This window comes from Falco punctatus, assembly GCF_963210335.1.
Source record: "Falco punctatus genome assembly, chromosome: 1".
Taxonomy (NCBI): Eukaryota; Metazoa; Chordata; class Aves; order Falconiformes; family Falconidae; genus Falco; species Falco punctatus.
Genome location: NC_137580.1, coordinates 69,931,415 through 69,949,119, shown reverse-complemented (window position 1 = coordinate 69,949,119; position 17,705 = coordinate 69,931,415). Strand labels below are relative to the sequence as shown.

Below are 17,705 nucleotides of genomic sequence, written 5' to 3'. Positions count from 1 at the left end.
GCACCAGCAGCTGAGGAAAGGCGGGGAAAGGTGCTTGGGTTTGGTTTTTTTTCCTCCGAAGCGAGGTTGAGTGGAACGCTGATAATAGGAGCAGTATGAGATAACAGATCTTCCAAATGTGCTTGGAGCTCTAAAAAAGTGCAGTAGAGTGGGAGGAACAAGGAGCAGCTGTGACAGCCCCGCAACAGGTACTCTCAGTATTGGCTCCCTCAAACCATGAGGTTTTATATGGCCTCAGGCTTCCACCTTTCCCCCCATAAAATTAGAGGCATATAAAACCAGAACAAACATCATGAAGATCTAAAAAAAAAAATACTCTGGTTTCTCATAAAGCAGTGCTAGCACAGTTACTGTGTTTTTTCTTTATAAAAATTGAGTATGTTCATCTGCAAAGGAGCAGAAGGGTGAGCTCCAAAGAAACAACTATGGTACCACACTGCAGCTTTCCTAGCTTTATCCCTTCATTCACAGCCCAAACCCAGGAATTAAAGCAACAAGCTCTTAAAGGGCTCAGTGGATGGAGGGAAAGGCTGCCGTGGCCTGGAGTACTCTTTTAGGGGTAGCCAGCCACCCTACTTCATGCTGTTTCCACAGAACCCTGGTGCAGAGGGGCCTAGATCACCTCTGTGAACCAGCCATGTGTCATACCATGGCATGGCTGTACTTCATGGAGCTGTTCCTCCAGATGAAGCTGCACAGCAGGTGGAAAACAGCTGTGCCATCCACTGAATCTCATCTCACCACACAGAAAAGTGCTCAGACACTCTCACAGTTCCAAGAGGGAGTAACCCACTAGGTTGTGACGGCATAGCACAGAAGAGCAAGAACCTTCGAGACTAGATTCCCTGTATGCCTGCTCAGCTGAGAACACATTAGAAAGTATTGGATACAAATAACTATTCCCTTCACAGCTCACTGTGAAATTGAAAATGTTTGTTCCACCAACCACTCCATTACTTTAGTCATTTTGGAGTGGGTTTTGATTTTTTGTTTTATTTGGTTTTGTTTATTCTTAAAGCATGGTTGATTCAATGGATGTTCCGTTTGGATTTGTGTAATTTTTACTTCGTTTATGAACCAGATCAGAATCTTAGGCAGGTGATTTGCAGTCTCAGAGTATACTTCAGTGAGGTGAAATATTTAAAAATGGAAGATCTTGCAAATTCGTTTAAAATAGTAATGCTACCAGTAGTGTCACTTGTCTCCCTGTTACTATATGGTTGTTATTTTTCTTTTAACAGAAGTCTCAGGTCACTGTGCACACAAAGAAAGCAAACTAACTGCATGTAGGCATAGACACGTGATTCTGCATAGAAATGCAACTGATAGTATTCAAAGAAACTCCAGTTAACTGCAGGACTTTATTCAGTTTTTCCATTTCTGTACTTATGTCTTCTTATTGTCTATAATTATAGATTATTAAATTTAAGGAGGAAAGAATACATAAAGCACCTTGGGATACTAAAGATTTAGTTAGTTTAACAACATATATGCAATTAAAAACACCAAATTAGGTAAGAATAAAGTGTGACTGACAAACATGCTGCTGCACCTGGTATGTAGCACAGGGTGCAATAGTGAACTCCAGATGAGAATGGGGATACTAGAGTTGTTTTAGCTCATGGCTTTCACACAGCTAATTCAGCACACCATAAGAACCCACCCTAGTTAGGTCTTTAAAACATAACTGAACATGGTCAACGTCTCTGTATTTTCAACCCAAAGCCTTTCGAGCTGACAACCCTTCATTTCAAAACAACATAAAATGCCAGAAAGAAAAAGTACATGATATAACCACAGGTGATTTTTTCATCTGTGGGAGCATGGTGGGGGGAGGGGGGGGGGGGCACAGTTCTGAGGCATACTGGTCCAACAAGAGAAACAGTAGCTGCTCTTTTTGTCACTCTGAAAAAACCTCTGCTACCAACTTCAAAAAGGAATGGCTAGGACCCATACTGTTTGGCAGCAGAACTCTGTGCAGAAATTTAGCTGTTGGAACAGTTACTCTGTGTGTATTTTTAAGACTGAGTAACCCACATTCAGTATACTGACTGAAATACAGGTCCTATTTTGGTTCAACTCCCAGCCATCTTTTAGTGAGGTTGGCAGAAAAGACCATCATCGTAGATCGAGTTACCCCCCCAACTGGCTTTGCATGTTGTAGAATTCAGTTAAAAACTAGTATCTTCTCACCTTTAAAAGTTCAGACTATAATAAAAACATTACACATTAATAGTAGAAAGCCTGTTTCTGCCCTCATCTGTCAATAAGTAATGCTTTCAGTAAAATCAAACATTTCTGTGTTATTTTCCTTAAATTCACTCATACAACACTAAAAGCATTTTAACACTGTAGTGCTGCTTGAGAGATCTTATAAGGTATTATTTCTCAAGAAGCAGATCTACAGAGAATTAAGTTTTAATGCTACCGAAGTACTGCAAGCTGGCTTTTTTTTTTTTAATAAATCTTTTTCAGCAAGTCACGTGGTAGCTTCCCAGTAAGAAGGAAACTGCATTTCAAGATGTTTACTGTACTTCCGTGTTTTCTTTGCCTTTTATTCTTTCTGCTGAAGACTGACTGGAGCAACACACAGAAAAAAACCCTCAACCTAAAAACAATGCTGTAATTTAGTATTCTGAGAACATGCTGTTTCCTTGTTCAAGGCTTGTAATTAAGTTAAATCATGTGTCATTTTCATGTCCCAGTCTTAGGGGTTGTTTTTTGTTTGTTTGAGGGTATTTTTAAACAAATGTTTTTACTGTTTAAAGATACAAGAGTCATTGAAGGCTCTGGTTTTATCTTTTAAAATCTTGAGACACAAAGCAAGATCTTTTGTATGGCTTTTTTTTACCATGTACCACAGTCAGTCTCTTTCTGAAATGCCACAAATTTAGGTTACTACAATTCTGACTTTATGATACTGCAAGTGTATGTTCTTTATCAACTAAGACAAAAAGCTGAAGGCAAACCCATGCCTTTGGCTCTATTAGAGTAAATTCAGAGCGGTTCCATGGAATCTGCCCAAATTCTGCTGTCTTAATCCAGAACTCTTTTGTTTGCAATTGCTATGCAATCTCTGCCATCGCAACAGCCTGCTGCAGTTTTCTCTTTCAAATTCATGCTCTATGAGTTCATGCAGAAGGTTTTAAACAAACAGGTTCTCACAGATTTGGGTGCAGTAGTTTAAGATATTACTGCCCCCACCTGTCCACCCTGTACCATTCTTCTGCTGAAGGTTACCACCTCTGAAGCAAAACAGGACCTGTGTTCACACCAGTCCATATCACGGCTTGCTATCTTTTGGTAACCATACACCACTGCGGATACTACCACCACATGCCATTTGTCAAAGATGCAAAACAACTAAAAGATCACCTACTTTTGAAAACTTTGCACAGATGCAGCAATATTGATGCAGACATGTTGGATAAATAGTGGTGTAAAAGTGGACTGGTGTTTATAGGACTAAATAGCTCCAGACAGTACAGCACATCTGTATGCAAGCCCTACAGCTCCTCAGCATAATGCCTGTCCTTTGTTTCATGACTGCCTCTGCAAAACATAGAACTGCTATGCAAAATAGTTACTCTCTGGGCTGGCATAAAGGCAATAGGGTGCAGAGAGCCCTCCAGGTAAGGATTTTTAAAGGACAGACAGCAAAAACATTTCAGCCATTATTCTGTATTTATCTTGAATTCCGTCCAAAAAGGATGTTAAAAATAAAATGAGGAAATAAGTTAACATTGCTTTTAGATGAGGACACTATTGATACATCACTAGAAGAGAACATTGTGCTAGGTTATCATGAACAAAATACAGAACAAGAATCTAAATGGTAGGCCTAAAATTTCTTTCGTAATTATTGTAAAGTCTGTAGGTCATTGTAAGGGAATTTTCTTAGCAAACAAAATTACTCAACACTAACAACCACAAGGAATTAAAAATAAGTACGTGGAAGGGAAGCTACTGCTCCAGGCAAATGCTATATGGAGGAGAAAAAGAAAAAAAAAAAGTAATAATTTTAAAATTGCATAAGCAGAAAGGCAGGTGATACCTTGAGTATATTCTTAAAACTTCATCAGGTATCCAGGGCAAAAGCCTGTATTTATTCTTCTACAAAACATCTTGGTTTGAGATGGGCTCAAACAACAGGATATAGGTTTGGGGTCATCACCTTCCATAGCACAGACACAAAAAGCATAAGGATCTTAAAAGCCAGCATGACTAGATTTCTAAAGACAAGTTCTTTAGAAGGTGGAATTCCCATAGCTTTTATCCTCTTCAATGTATAAGCATTTTTGAAACACTCCCGATCTGTTTGTAAGATTATGTAACATTGACCAGTGTCATTTACCCTTTATCTCATGAGCAGTGAAGTCAGTCTTAAAACTAGGCATGGTGCTGTCCAAGCTCTCCATGAACTCTCATTAAAACTTTCTTAAAACTTATCTAGAATGAAACCTGATTATTTGGCACTCAATAGGAAATCAGGAGTACATATGGGGGCATGATGAAGCAGCTTGCTTAGCCTTTCTTAAAGGTCTAAAACAATAGACAGTCATCTGTGACCACAACACAATGTATGACTTGTCCCTAAATGTCTAAAATTAAATCCCTCAAAACATGGGTATCACAGGTAACAAACCATTTCTCCCACGAGAAAGTCTGAGAGGCTTCACCAAGTCTTACTAACGTTGTGTAGTTCTCTTGGCATTTTTCCAGCTGAGTGCAAGACATACCAGATTATGATAAACATGAAACATATATCCAGCCTACTGTTTTAATGAATGTTTTCCATGCAGGTGACTGTTGTGAGAATGTAAAACAAAATAAATATATAGCTGATAAATTGGATGATTAAACTGAAATGGATTTGGAGCTGCCAAAACAACTGGGAGCTGCATTTCTTCTTCTAGCTCCGTCACTCCAGACAAACCACTGCGGCAGGGCAGGACCTCTATTTCTCAAACCTTTAGTGGGGGTAACGCACCCGGCTTCAGCACTAGGACAAACTGCCCATTTATTTCTGAAAAGTTACCCTAATGCAAACACCAGGGAATATTAAAAATAACTTTACTGAATACTGTGGGTACATTTTTTCCCCCTCTTGAAAGATTAATGATTATTTCAGCACCTACAAGAATTGCCAGAATTCTTGATCAATGAAGTCCCCACTGAATCCCCTCAAGCCCCATTTACACAATAGTGTAAGCCAAGAGCCTTGCTACATACAAAAAAAAGATCTTCACTTGTCTGAATGATTCCAGTGCAAACGCCTTGGGTGATGGAACTACACCCTCATGCAGTCCACGGTGCTACATACCACATCGCTCACTGCACTGGTACAAACGTCTCAGGAGTAAGTTACAGAAATTGACTCATGCACATTCATCAAGCAGACATACTTTTTAATATGGGCTGTATTTTTTTCCCAAAATGACTTAGTACATAAGTAACAGTAAAAATACTACTTTATACATACCCATCTGTACAAAAAAGCATTAAGTTTGATTCTTATTGTAACAAAAAAGGAAAGACTACCACAGTAAATGAAGAGAATAAGGAGTACTAGAAGGATCATAGAGTATCTCAAGTTGAAAAGGACCCATAAGGACCAAGTCCAACTCCCCACCCCTCACAGGACTAACTATATGACCAAGTGTCATCCAGATGCTCCTTCCACTCTGACAGGCTTGGTGCTGTGACCACTTCTCTGGAGGAGCTTGTTCCAGTGACTAGCCATCCTCTCAGTGAAAAACCTTTTCCTAACGTCCAAATTGAACTTCCACCGACACAGCTTCATTCAATTTTCTTGTGTCTTGTCATAAACTCATACTATAACTACAGATTTGTTGTTTTGGTACTAGTCAAAATGTATTTTGATACTTGCACTGGAAATCAGGCAGGCAGGCAGTAATTCTATGGCTAGAAACATAATAAAGAGCCTTAGGAATTTGAAAAGAACCTTGTCCCTTCAGCTCAGTCCTTGACAAAAGAAGGGCCCCAACCTCTTCAGGGAGTGGCCACATTAAGATAACTACTCACACCCATTTTGTTTACAGCTAAATTCACAGCCCAGTGGATGCAAATAACCTGGTGCACAAATTATTGCCTATAATTTTGATAGCTGCTGCAAGCGTCACCGTTCCATGGAAGAGCTCTGCCTTCTCACCACTAGGGCTGCAGACAGGCATAAAGGCAACAGCAGCCTGTAAGAAAGGATCTAAAAAAGGCAGGAGATCACTGCTTGGAATCCTCTAAGATTATTTCAGGAAGTGCAAAGATCTTCAGCTAGTCTAAACTGGTAAGGAGGAAAGCTTCACTACAACTTCAATTAACCCTTTGATTATAAACACTCAGCATGCATTTTGATGTCTATAGAATATTTCACGGAAGTGCCACAATATTATGAAAGTATTTTAAGCTTTAATTATTACTGAGTTAAAGAGTGAACAGCCACCTAAGTTTTTCACGCTTTCCACATATTAGCAAAATGAACAGCATTCAGCAAACAATCATTTCAAAAGGTATGGTACTCTGTTAAAAGGGCTGCTTCACCACAGGAAGCTGTCAGGACTCCACAAGGTTATTAAGCACTTACAAGATTCAAGATGCAAAACCATCTTAAAAACTTACCTGTCAATAAAGGTTCTATTATGTTGATTCTCTCAGCATTTTTTTGAATACAGTTTATCAGCAGTGGTCATATTGACAAATACAGTTTTAAAAGCCTGGAACTCTGCGCTGAGGAATTTCAATCACACACAAAAAAATTACTTAAAGCTATTAAGAAAATAATGTATGTAATTTAGTCTAATGGAGTAGTTAAAGATGCCTAGCAAGTTGACAAAAATTTTTCCTCACTCTGGAGTCCTCCATAGCTGGTCACAGCCATGAAGGTTTACTTGGGAGGACAGAAGGGTACAACTGAGCTTCCTTCTGCCACCTCCTGCTTTGGCAGTTAACTGTGGACAGCTTACTACTGACACGAGAAAGCCACTGAATGACTAGAAAGATTCACTCATTGTTTAGTGAACATCTTGGTCACAATCTGGAGATTTTTCAAGACCTCTTCTGTTTTGTTGTGTTCTCTTAATACCAAGGATGCTGATCCACTGTTTATCCTTCCAGCTTCCCGGCAGTGACCTATAATCTTGTAACCACAAACTACGATTACTGCTACTTCCTCCTAGCATAAGCTTTCCAGAAAAGCTTATCAGTTAGCTGCAGCTGGCTGCCCTCTCCACTGTCCACACCTTAAATTATTCATGATGTATGTGTCAGCATATGCTATGTGGTAACTTCTCTAAACATTCAGTGAGACTGAGAACCACTGAGCTCTTCCCCTTTCACTCTGTCCCCATGTAGGTGAACTCTGGCTTCCTAATCCTAGTAACATGGCAGTTGTTTCACCTGTACTCATCTAACCTAAAAACTTAACAAAGTTTTTTCATCCACTTTTTCCAGTATTTTTACAAGCTCTCCTCCTCCCAACTAGAACCACTGGAACAATTAAAAGATTACTTTCTAAGTTACCCTTCCCCCTTTCTTCGTGCTTTGCACCTCAAAAGGCATTACCTGCCCTAGCAATTGTATAAAATACTAGTTCATTATATAGGAGCACTCAAGAGTCCCCAGGCACTGCCTAGCTAAGTTACCTGAAAGACATTCCCCATAGATCAGGGAAGGCGGCAAAAAAGCCCTATCTGGTAGGGTAGGCATACGCGCAAGGAATGGGCAAAGACAAGCTCCCGTCTCTAAAGGGTGGAGACCAACATTGCTGGGTGGCTGCGGGAAGCAAAGGTCAGGAGGGTTGATGATCAGCTACAACCTATTTCTGCATTGGGTCTGCTGCCCTGTGAAACAGATGTTCTGGCTTCAGTTAAGCAGCAAATCGCAACTTCTCTTTCCATCTTCCTCTTTTTTTTTTTCTTTTTTTTTTCTCTTCCACCTCTGTAAAGGACAGCTTAATGCATGTGGCCAGTAAGATACCACATTAAGGGGGAAAAAAAAACAACAAACCACCAAACTGTTTCAAGGAAATAGTTTTAAAAGTTCCAAGGTAATGCTTTCCACAAGGCTATGTTTTCATTCTAAAAAGCTAGAATGTTTTCCTGCATCAGTCATATCAGTATCAGAAAGAATACTACGTGCAAAAATAATGTTTCAGGGTTACCTGCATTTTCTTAAAGCTTCAGTTATATCATTTATGGTTAATCCAAACAATGCATTTTTACTTCTTTCCCAATTTAGAAAATATTAAGGCTATGAAAACTCACATCCTTTGCACTGAAACAGTAATTCTGAGTGTGAAGTGCAGCACATACGAAGTAGGAGTGCAAAAAAAGCCTAGCTAAATTGAGTAACAGACACCTACCTACGTCCGCTCTAATTCAATCGCTTGTCATTGTGTGATGATACCTTGAAGTGCAGCTTTCAATGAATTTGGAATGGATTCTCAGGAAACAAATCATTATGTAAACAAGACTTAGAGATACAACTCAAACTGTAAAACCACTAAGAGCAGTTAGTACAGTCTACAATAGAAATAGGATCACAATCCATTTACACAAGGAAGTTCTAACTCTTACGCTTGTTAGACTGTCTGCACTTGTCCCATGGCAGCTTGTTACTGAGCTTAGAACTCCTTCCCAAGCAAACCATGAGCACTCAAACTAAAATATTTTTATACTACAAAAATTGGGGTCAAAGGAGGCTTACGCTAGTGTACATAGTATGTGCTTAACTGCACACTTTGGCTTACACATTTCAGTTAACTTCTCTTTGTAAATAAACAGTAAGAAACTTTGTCCTGCTTTTATAGTACTACTCACCAATGTAAACCCTCCATCTTCCGAGTGTATGAAAACCCCATCATTATTTATGCAAAGCTAACTGTATTAAGCACCCCAACTATTGAAAATCCCAAAGATTTTATAGCATTACCACTACATAAAAAAATAATAGTTTGCAAAATAAGTTTATGCAAAGCCACATTCATTCTCTCTTAGGAGTCTTTTATTTATTTCTATTACATGTGCCAGCAGACCTTCAGAATCACACAGTGGCTTAATACACACTAATGACACACTACCTTTATAAGCTTATGTCGTAAGATTTTCTACTCGTTATTGCATCACTGAAGCAAGAAAACCTCCTCCAAACACCTATTTTAATTAAACTGGCTAAAGTATTTCTATAGCGTTTGTCCTCAGGCCCTCAAAAAAAAAATAAATCTCAACCTCTCAAGGGCTCAGCACTGTGGGTTCTAATAGAAGTCCCCTGAAACTTTAAGGAATTAAATCCTCACTGAGGTTTGCAGTAAGGAGAAAGGGTGGAAGAACACAAGTACACAAAAGCTGAACAAAACATACAAACAAAACCCCAGTAAAATTCGTACTCCTGAGTTTGTCAAGGCACGTATGTCAATTAGATCAGACAGGTATGCTTAAGAGGTGCAAGACTAAGGGACTTCTCACAGAAACAGGGATGGAACAACTCAGTCACAAATACTAAATTCAATTTGCCAGCCAGCACTAATCCATTTTATAAAATGATATATCAGTGCCATGTTTCAGAAATTGTCTTGTTCTCCACTAAGTTACCTAAGAACTCCTACAGTCACTAATATTGATACTTTCCACAATGCTCTTCTGAGTACAGACACAAAATCTAGTCCCTTATGAAGAAGAGATCTGGACCTCTTACTCCAGTAAGAGCATTCCAAACCTCGCCATAGGAAAAAATAAAATGGCTCTATTGAACAGATCCTTCAGTTTCTAAGATATCTGTGAATTAAGTTTTCCTCATTCACTGTCAGAGCAGGATTAATACCATGGCAAAGAAACTGTAAACCTTGTTTTAGCAAAAGTATCCTTCCCCAAAGAATTAACAGCTTCATACTGAACAGTGGTCTTTGCCAGAGCTACGACTGACAATACCTTTGCTATTTACCTTCACAAATTTTATCAGGAGGAAGGAGTTATAGACTCCCACTAAGCTCTGTACATAAGGTTGCAAACTGCAGCTCCTCGTTTAGATGCCAAGAGGATCTGAGCTGCACAGCCAGTCAGTAAAAAGTTGTTCCAGAAAATTCCCTTAAAAAAGGAGAAAAAAAAAAAAAAAGAGACAGGATCCATGACTATATGGACACTTTTCTTTTTAGACTTGCATCAAATACTGTGAGATAGGATGTCCTGAGGCTTACCTGGCCAGAAGGGGAAAAAAAGCATAGGCTTCTCTTTTCCTCAACATAGATGAAACTGTCTCACTCAGCTTTTTATCAATGTTTTCTAAGATAAGAACATCACCAGTTAGGCAGTTCTCTTCAAGAACACAGGAGACAGCTTAACTTGTGCATTCCCTCTAATGAAGCATGACATCACATCCAAGAGACTAAATTTATGTCAAAATTCCCATCTCAGGTGAAAGGAAAGGCATTTCCAAATTCTGTCTCCACAACCCCAGTATGCCAAAGCAGCTTCAGCAGAACCAGCCGCCCAGCTGCCCCGCCAGCATTCCTCCTGCAGGGAGGGAGAAGCATCAACCATCTTCGAAGCAACTGATCATACTCCACACATTAAGTCTGCGATGGGACAATATACAGTTCATACCGAGATGAATGAAGCTGAGGCAAAAGGCAGAACTACTTAGGTGATTTGCAAAGCCTAGGATTCTTAAGTACAGAGCTTGGGTGTTTCTGCCTCCAGCTCCTGAACTGGAACCAATCTCAACAGCAGTCACTTAAAGAGAGCAGCCTGCCCTCCCAGATCAGGTAAAACCCCAGATTAAAGATCAGTTAAAAGCTGCTGCAAAACAATGTGTTCTGATCGACACCGTATGACTCCTGATGAAACTTCCCCCCTCACAAGCTAAAAACCTTTACTGTTTGAAGATACTGAATTCCCACCAATGTTTTCAATGGAAAGACAGAAAAGAAAAAAAAAAAGGTATTTTAGGCAAACGGGATGTTTACCAGACATCCTTAAAAAACTCTGGAGTATTACTTTACACGGAGCTGTCCTATCAAATTCACTGTTTCATTTCTGGCACCTGTCACTATAAAGATTATGCTTGTCACCTCTTCTAACCCGAGACTGACAGCTGCTCTAGAAACGGTTATAGAAGTTACTGCTGCTTACCTGGAAGCTACTAAACCCCAACTTCCCCCCCCCCCCCCAGCTGATACATATTAAACAAACCGCCTGTCACCTCACCGCAGTACACAAAAAAGCTGACAGCTTTGAACTACCCCTGCAAAAGGCTGAGTGCTTGCTTCTAAATGACACAGGAGACCAAAGTTACTGCAACCATCACTGAACAGTATGTCACAATTTATGGGCACTGGCTAAACAACCATATAAGAATTAAAAACTCTTCACACATGCCTGAAAAAGCTCTCCCGTCCACACTCCGAGCTGCTCCACCAGAACTGCTATTCTTTGACAGGCTAGCCTGACACTTAAAATTACAGTTTATCAACTGTATTATTCCAGATTACTTTGAAGCCAAATAGTTTTACACTAGTCTGCGTGAACTGACAGCCAGGCATTTTCACCTCACAGTAATATGGGCAGCCAGTGTTTACCTTCCATACCTTCCCTTTACACCCCACCTTTACCCAGTTTTGTTTCCTGGATTACCATGCTTTCTCTGCATCGGTCCTGCACGGTTACCAATGTATAAGCCCTCATAGCAAAAACATTTCAGCTGTCATGCCAACTGCCTTTAAATATACAACAATTGTCTACCAAGATCCAAATCCAACAGTTCTCCCAATTTATGCCCATTTTATATTTATGTTGAAGGCACTGGGGTAAAATAGCATCCATTCAATGACACCAAGAACTGAACAGCATAAAGCTAATTATTCCTATGAGTATACGAGTAAGCAGTGTAAATTTTCAGGCTTGGAGGAATTAGTGTAACCTGTGTTCTAGTGAAATAATCTATGCCTTAAGATCCTTTATTGATCACAGATTATTAGTCTTTCCATTGTTCTAGTGTTCATTCGTGTCATTTAACTCTACTGGAGACAGATGTCTTGGTCTAGTTTTCATGTATAGAACTACACAGAAACCAGGAAAAGAAACTATTTTTTTTTTTTTTTTTTTTTACATCTATAAACACTGCAAGAAATTTTCAGCTGATTCCCAACTTTTACTATGCTTTAAGTTTTATTAGGGACTTGCCAGACAGATTTCTTCTGAATTACTAGCCACATCTGACAGACCTATGGCATCTGCTTCAGATGACAGTATCAGTTATAAAATAACTAGTGTTTTACAGTGAAGGATTTCACAGAATGGTCAGGGCTGGAAGGGATCTCTGGAGATCATCTAGTCCAACCCCCCTGCTAAAGCACGTTCACCCAGAGCAGGTAGCACAGCGCCATGTCCAGGCAGGTCTGGAATGCCTCTGCAGAAGGAGACTCTACAGCCTCTCTGGGCAGCCTGTTCTGTCACCCTCAAAGTAAAAAAAGTTTTTCCTCATATTCAGGTGGAACTTCCTGTGTTTCAGTTGGTGCCCGTCACCCCTTGTTCTGTCACTGGGTACCACTGAAAAGAGCCTGGCCCCATCCTCTCGACACCTGTCCCTGCTTCAACACATTGCTAAGACGCCCTCTTACTCTTCCCCAAGCTAAACATGCCCAGCTCTCTCAGCCTGTCCTCATAAGGGAGATGCCCCAGTCCCCTCATCATCTTTGTAGCCCTCCGTTGGACCCTCCCAGTAGTTCCCTGTCTCTCTCGAACTGGGGAGCCCAGAGCTGGACCCAGCACTCCAGATGCGGCCTCACCAGGGCAGAGCAGAGGGGGAGGACAACCTCCCTCAACCTGCTGGCCACACTCCTCCTAATGCACCCCAGGATGGTACCATTGACCTTCTTGGTCACAAGGGCACACTGCTGGCTCTCGGGCAACTTGAACTGGGCAACACCAGAACTGCCAGGTCCTTCTCCAGAGAGCTGCCTTCCAGTAGGTCAACCTCTTGCCTGTACTGGTGCAGGGGTTGCTCCTCCCCAGGTGCAGGACCCTACACTTGCCTCTGTTGAACTTGATTAGGTTCCCCTCCACCCAGCTCTCTGGCCTGTCCAGGTCACACTGAGTGGCAGCACAGCCCTCTGGTGTGTCAGCCACTGCTCACAGGTTTTGAAACAAAATGGCAAGAGAGAACAACTGAAGGGAGGCTGCTGAATACAATTTAAAGAGTTATTTAGAACATTTCCCGTGAATGTTTAAACCATTAAGTTACCCATTTAATTAATGCCAATTCCTTTTTGCGTAACTATCAAATCTAACAGGACTGGTATAGTACATCTGCACACCTATATACTGACTAGTTGTCTTTTATTTGCCAGCTTGTAGTTCCATGCCTCCATAGCAATCAGACCTTACACTGCCATGTTCTGCTTAAAGCCAAACTTTTCAGTTAGCATCCATGATCTTTATATAAAAACTATGCACAGTGCAACTGAGTAAATGTTTATACACACATTAATGTGTTTATACTCATTTTTTCAACCAATACAGAAGATGTGTGTGTCTGAGCAGACAGGGGAAAAAACAATATCCCTAAGCAATGCTACAGATCAAGTTTTTCCGCACATCCTGAAAAAGACTCAGGTGCTTAAAACCGTTGAAAGTTTAAGTGAAATTTGAATATGCTGACTAGAATAGTGTTGTCAAACTCAAACCCCATTTAAACACAGCAAGAAGTCTTAAAAAAATTATTCCAGAAAAACTATGGTCTAAGTGTTTTCCTTGTTACATGTTTGTTAAATCTTAGAGCTTTAGCTTGACACTTTGTTCTCAATAGTCTCAAATAAAAAACATTAAAAGAGATTTTATTCAATATAAGACTTCTAGGATTGAGCTGGTCCCTGGGTTCTTAAGCTATTATTGCTTTTATCATCCTGAAATGAGTCTTTTAACAGAGCTGGACAGGACAACTTAACTCCAGTGTTTTCCCAAAACCTTCATTTTTCACATCAAGTTCATATCAAAAGTATTTTTCCCTTCATATGTTTTATAGTAATTAATATATACTACATACTTTTTAGACTATCTGTGGTTTTGGTAGGTAGATTACTCACCAAGGTAATTACTAATTAAGCTTTTTGTGTTGGTAAAAGTTCTTAGATTCTTTCATTGTCTCCTTATTAGCTCGTTACCCAGCTCCTCCCCTTGCACTCCCACTTGAGCCCCAAGCCCACATGTAACTTCCGCAGGAAGCCTGCGCCAGACACCCAGGCACTGCTTCAAGGCCAACACACCTGCCGCTCCCCACTTCACAAAGACAAGGTTTTAAGTCTCAGCACGACCTCCAGCATGCATGTAAAACATCTACAATTCACCCATCGTTCTCCCATTAAAATACACACTTTCTAATTATCAAAAATTATCACAAGACAACTATTACGGATGTACAAGAGAAATACATAGTGGTCCAAACAAGATTTCCATCTTCTGTGTAGTATTTTACTCTTTTCCTTCCCTGACCCTTCCCTGCTCATTCACAGCTACTGCAGTTCTATAGAGCCTGGTGCCTTACATCTGACAAAACATCCTTCTAGTTGATCACACAAGTGATTTCAGTGGCTATGACTCCAAGACAAAGTAATCATCATCAAATTAACAGTTACCAAAAAGGTAAGAGCAACATGTTTGTAAGATTAAAATATAAACTTTTACCTCAGTTGTAATGCTACTGGCAGCTGTATTTTAAGTATATCCAATTTTCCAGCAAAAGGGTGTAAGCAAAAATCTTTGGTTAGCAAAGCAGAAACACCACATTAACTGCGACTTCATCAACAAATCTCAGAACATCATTTCAGTGAGGTATACACCCTTAAAGAGAGCCCAGGTTTCTAAGTTTCAAGCCAACTAGACTTTAAAGTAAGTTCACTTTCATAGCATAGAACCAGAACAAACCATGTCCAAACTACATATTCAAATTTTTATAAAAATTAAGGTCTAACATTTATTTTACATCTAGCTTTCCACATCCATGTGGGGACAAGGAATCAATGTACATAACTAAGCAGTGCAAAAGTGGTGCCAGTGTGAAGTCACAGATGCACAATAAAGTGATAGTACAAGACTAGAGAAAGTGAACCTATGGATGGTAAGAATGGAGACCAAAAAAATCAAACAAGGGAAAATATAAAGGAAGAGGGCAGAGAAGAGGAGAGCCGGATGTTTAATAATGCCCTTGTTGCTGCAAGGATAAACTAATGGCACAAGACAATGTTTCTTGTAGAACAAAAATCCAATAGCAACGAGTCTTTATTTATGTTTAGTCACCTGACATGAGGAAAGTGTCTGTTGCGTTAAAATAGTCAATGTAAATGGCAGCATGGCTGAACAAGTCCTTTTCAATGGTAACGAACATCCCACATAGTAAAGTCACTTCAACACAGCCTCATGACAATTCCCACATCAAAACAGTACTTTATTTTATATTTTTTTGCCTCATGATTACTCCCACATTAAGATCTTTCAGCTGTCAAGTGTACAAGGCGAAGAAAAAGGTTCTCAGTCAGCAAACACAGGTGCACCAGGAAGTATCTCCACAATACACCACTTCAGATCTGCTGGGTCCCAAGTCCATCCTTGAACGCTGGGCTCCCAGCACCAAGTGTAGCACGCTACTAAGGCTACACTACTATATTAGCTTATTAATTCTGCATACATCAGGCCGAACAATGTGTCAACCTGCAACAGACTGAGCATTATAACTGAAAACGGCAAAAGATTCACTCTATTGAACTTTACATCATTATTCGATGTTAAACAATGAGGCAAATCCCAACAGTATATACAAAAACCAGCTTTGCTTTTACAAAAGATTTTGTTTCCCATATTGATTAATCCAGGCAGCTAACTCATTGGTTTATGCAACTTTATTGAAGAAAATAAAATCAATTACTAGTAGAGCTATTAGTTGATCACTCATCCATTGACAACTTGCATCATTTATTCAGTGCTATATTAAACAGTGTTTTGGAAGACAGATTAACTAATAGCTCCAGGCCTCCTAACAAAATTTAAATGAATTACAAAAATGTTCTTAGACCCTATTTTGGAATACAAGGGATGTCTGACTTCCAATTTCCATTCTCTGTAAAACAAGAACTGGTCATTCATTTATTGACATGCATAAGATACATCACATTTTCTGTTCTGCTGATGCTATAGATTCAGTACCAATTCTCCAGACACATCAGTTATGAGCAAAAGTATGTAATAAAACCTCAGTTCTCTAACACTGGAAGGTTTGGAACAAGATGGATGTTGCTACAGCAATGTTACTTCTTTGACGGGAGAAAAATGAACATCCATCTCCCCTCCCCCCTTCAGGTGATATCTTCAGTATCTGTTAGAGCAGTGAGGAATGTTTGTTTTTAAATCTCATAACCAACTTAGAATGAAGACATTGGCCACATAATACACATGCTCCATTAAAAAAAAAATCTGAATCTTGGGCAATTGTTCTTGTGTAACTACTTTACAGATTCTAAAAGCAGTTATTGTCCAAAGCTGGAAGAACTAAAGTCTTCTCAGATGAGCATGTGCATGAATGGAAGGAGGTAAACAAAAAAATAAAAAAGATGAGGTCTGATAGGGGAGCAGCCGGATAAGAAAATCAAAAAAGGAACAGTAATTTAAAGTTTATTCCAGCTATAATGCAGGTTATTCTGACTTTAAGGTAGCATCACATGGCATACTTCTGAGTCCATTCCCGAGATATTCTGTTGTACCTGCAAAGAAAAACAGGAATTGAGTTACTGTCAGCACGAAAATGACAATTTCCTGAACAGCTAATGATTGAGCACCACTTCATCCCTATCTCCCTATTATCTTCACACTAAAAGAAGTCTTTCTACACTAAGATATACTTGAACTGAAAAAAGAGAACAAATCCCTCCCTAGGCTAACTGGCATGTTCTCCAGTTTATATGCAACACCCCAAATTCAACACAAGCAGATTTGCTAGAAGTGTGTTGTGAAAAACTACTGAAGAGGCAGGAACAGACGTCACCTGGGGTGGGAGAGGCAAGGGGAGCATTTTGTTTAAATATTGTCCTTAGATTAAAGATACCACATGCCGTAAGTAAAGACTACTTGCTTAATATCATCATCGGATACAGAATGTGAGATTTCCCATTTACAGTAAAATAACACTCAGCATTTCTTCACACTTCATATTCTCTGTCCACGTGAATACACTACTCAACTTTTAAAAACAACATAAGAATATTTAAGTACACCACTTCCACAGGAATTGAGCTGACAATTAGTTTATACTTAACTCCATGCTTGTCAGTAGAAGTTAATTTTCAACTATACAAGCAGAACATAATCCCCATACATTTTCCTAGTTTATATGCAGAAGACAGACACTGCTGAGTAAGAAAAACTTGGAAATTTGTATTGTCTAAATTCACCCATGTCTATGATGTCTCACTACAGGGCATCCCTTTTAAAAAAGTTCTGACAAAATCTGGGTAAATACTTACCAGAACAAGTTGACAAGCTGACTCAAAATTTGGTAATTATTTCATACTTTTTTTTTTTTGGCCATGCAAGAGCAGTATCTGTGAGAAATAGTGACTAGCCAATACATTTCACACTAACCACAGATCAAGCTGTTAAATATCCAAGTTCAGTAATTGGTGCATCTGTTAGTGAATCCAGTGCCTTAGA

At 39.6% G+C, this 17,705-nt stretch overlaps 2 protein-coding genes and 1 long non-coding RNA gene across 6 annotated transcripts in view; 1 reads left to right on the top strand and 2 right to left on the bottom strand.

Moving 5' to 3' along the window:
- MANBA (mannosidase beta) overlaps positions 1-10,431 on the bottom strand; it is a gene marked incomplete at its 5' end in the record, with an annotated part of 61,352 nt that extends 50,921 nt beyond the window's left edge. The window contains one exon of the mRNA XM_080386488.1: positions 6,637-10,431. The remainder of the gene's footprint in view (positions 1-6,636) is intronic.
- LOC308063557 lies at positions 63-16,506 on the top strand. The gene is made up of 2 exons (XR_013927984.1): positions 63-188; positions 10,425-16,506. It is a non-coding gene; the product is annotated as an uncharacterized lncRNA (long non-coding RNA).
- UBE2D3 (ubiquitin conjugating enzyme E2 D3) overlaps positions 15,267-17,705 on the bottom strand; it is a 22,768-nt gene continuing 20,329 nt past the window's right edge. For all 4 annotated transcript variants that reach the window (XM_080386610.1, XM_080386611.1, XM_080386613.1 and 1 more), the window contains one exon: positions 15,267-16,759. Coding sequence is in view for 1 of the 4 variants with exons in the window: in XM_080386611.1 (XP_080242737.1) it covers positions 16,714-16,759 (46 nt within the window). In the remaining 3 variants the exon portion in view is untranslated. The remainder of the gene's footprint in view (positions 16,760-17,705) is intronic.